General features: G+C 31.5%; 1 protein-coding gene across 3 annotated transcripts in view; it reads left to right on the forward strand.

The window, feature by feature from the left end:
* LOC106876206 (neprilysin) overlaps nucleotides 1–2,464 on the forward strand; it is a 163,357-nt gene that overhangs the window by 8,388 nt on the left and 152,505 nt on the right. The window contains exon 1 of one of the 3 annotated variants that reach the window (XM_052970055.1): nucleotides 289–439. The exons of 1 other annotated variant lie outside the window; for it this stretch is intronic. In XM_052970055.1, coding sequence (XP_052826015.1) covers nucleotides 423–439 — 17 coding nt within the window. In that variant the 5' untranslated portion in view covers nucleotides 289–422. Of the gene's footprint in view, nucleotides 1–288; nucleotides 440–1,985; nucleotides 2,257–2,464 lie in introns of those variants that run through there. One more of the 3 variants, XM_052970053.1, reaches the window with a different exon arrangement.

Raw genomic sequence — 2,464 nt, forward strand, 5'->3', positions numbered from 1 at the left:
AATAAATAAATAATAATAATGACCTCTGCCGATCAAACTCCCAACCCACAACTAAGTCTTAAGTGTATATATATATGGGCAACACACACACTAAATAAAAAAAAGATGTTAGTAAGTAAAAGTGTTTTAAAAAAGATTGTTAAATTTTCAGATTAACACCTGTACGATTTTCACTACAGTGTTTATTACAGACACTATAAGGGCTAATGATATTATACACTTGTAAAATAGGATATTGGACATCCGTCCATCGCTTAGTAATTGTTAACTCGGTTGAATAACACACCTTAAAACAGTTTAGCTGTGTTACATGACACGGATATAAATTTACTGTGTTCCTATGAGGAGCTACTGTTTTCTAAGCTTTTATTGCACATAACTACGAACGAAATATACTGTTACTATTTGAAAGGGATACGACTATGTTATACGGAAGGAGGTCAGAATGAACTTTTTCATTTCTTTTCTATGTCTATGACTTTGTGTTGCCGAAGGAAATGAGTATTATATGTTTGTTTGATTCAATTAATATAAACTTTGAAAGGGAAAATTATAGACAATAATGCATGTTTTTTCCTTCTACAGATAATTATCAATGGCGTATACATGTGTCACTTCATTTGGTAAATTTTGGAACCACATGTATACATGTACTGTTTATACCATCAAATAATTCTCAGTGTAAAAGAGAATTTAGAAACCCAAAGAATGTGTTGTTTCTTGAACATTCCTTAAAGGGTTAAAGGAGTTGAATTCTTTACTGTTGTCAATAGGAGCTGTTAACTGGTATCAGTAAGATTTTGATGTTGTTGAAGCTACTGTATATGTTTGTGTTAGTACTATAGATATTAATGCTGCAGTGGTCACAATATGTTATGAAAATTCCAGTGAGGAAATAGTGAATTGTACAATTGAATGATGAATCGTTCATGAATATTTTGTGACATCGAAGAATGATACATTTCTTTTTAATGTTTCTATGGTCGGTCTTTTGCTGAATTTTAAATGCAATAATTTTTCCACGTTATGGGTATTTTGTACTGTCTATTTATACTAAGAAAACACGACAAAATCTGACAGAATTAGTAATCGTAAATTTCTTACTAGTCTCAAATTTCCATCGAAAATAGTTATGAAATTTATGAGATGATTGCTGGACAGATTATGTGATAGACACTAAGGTGACGAATATCAATGAATGAAATTCGCTCATATTTTGTTTTTTGTGTAACGAAGGATAACGGACCGAGGACAGACAAGAATAAGGATTTTTAGTCGGCCGAACAAACGAATGTAGCCCGCGTATATGTTATTTTAGATATATTGGTATGTGTCTTATTAGATTCCCATATATCATTATCTGAGTAGCATGCTGCAAACTCAGGTTTGCAGTTTGAAAATATATTCTCTTGTACACTGTTTGTTATTGTTTTATTTAACAACAAGCCTGATAACGTCAAGAAGACGATTGGAGCTAGAAATTGAAACAGTGTACTCGTAATCGAGCTGGTTTTGCCAGAGAAAGATAAAGCAAAAACAGTTACAATGCTTTAGTGTCTAGTTGTCTACTGCTTTTATCATTATAGATATCCAATTAAACCATCTCAGAAAGACAACTGTTGAAAATATTTTTGCATGTATATAAGTTTTTATCTATGATTGTGCTGCAAAAAACATTTACTTCTGACAGTATTGAAGATGTATTCGGAGAAGATATAAATATTCTTGCGATCAGACTGTACTTTACGTAGCCGTTACTCCATGTGGCTTAGTTTTCTAAAGAAAATGATTGCCGCTCCAACGAATTTGCATCTGATGTTGTATTTCTTCTAATATCAAGTTTTGTAGCACAGTTATTCATGCGCTGTCATGTGTAGCAATTTGTTCGTATGTAGTTTATTGTTGTTTAGATAGTTTCAAAATTATAATTTTACGAAACAAGTTCAAATTTACTGACGTAGGATAATAGTATTTGCAAATACGAGTGTGGAGAATATTGAGGAGGTTAGACTGCTATGTAATATTTATACGAGGCTGCGTTTTGCTGTGGTTATTTAACCGTAGGCCTAAACTGATCGAGAGGTGGTATGATAGAAGCCATTACAAACCTGATCATACCGTTTCTTTCATAGGAGAAACACATGACCATATGATGTGACATTTTTCCTCAGAAAGCATTGTATTATATAAGGAATATTTAGCCACTATGTTTAGCAGATTGAGAAACAACATAAAATCACCTCTCTTGTTGCGTCCGTAAGTGCATAAATATTTAATTCTTCTACCGTTTTACTATCTGTACCCTGTACATACCTACATACATACATAATCATTTACATAAATTATATGCGAACATGTTTAAATGTATATGATATAGTATATTATATATGTTATATAAAATATATAAATAAATAAATAAATTTAAATACACACACACACACACACATATGTATATATGTATATA

This window comes from Octopus bimaculoides, chromosome 8 (genome assembly GCF_001194135.2).
Source record: "Octopus bimaculoides isolate UCB-OBI-ISO-001 chromosome 8, ASM119413v2, whole genome shotgun sequence".
Classification (NCBI taxonomy): domain Eukaryota; kingdom Metazoa; phylum Mollusca; class Cephalopoda; order Octopoda; family Octopodidae; genus Octopus; species Octopus bimaculoides.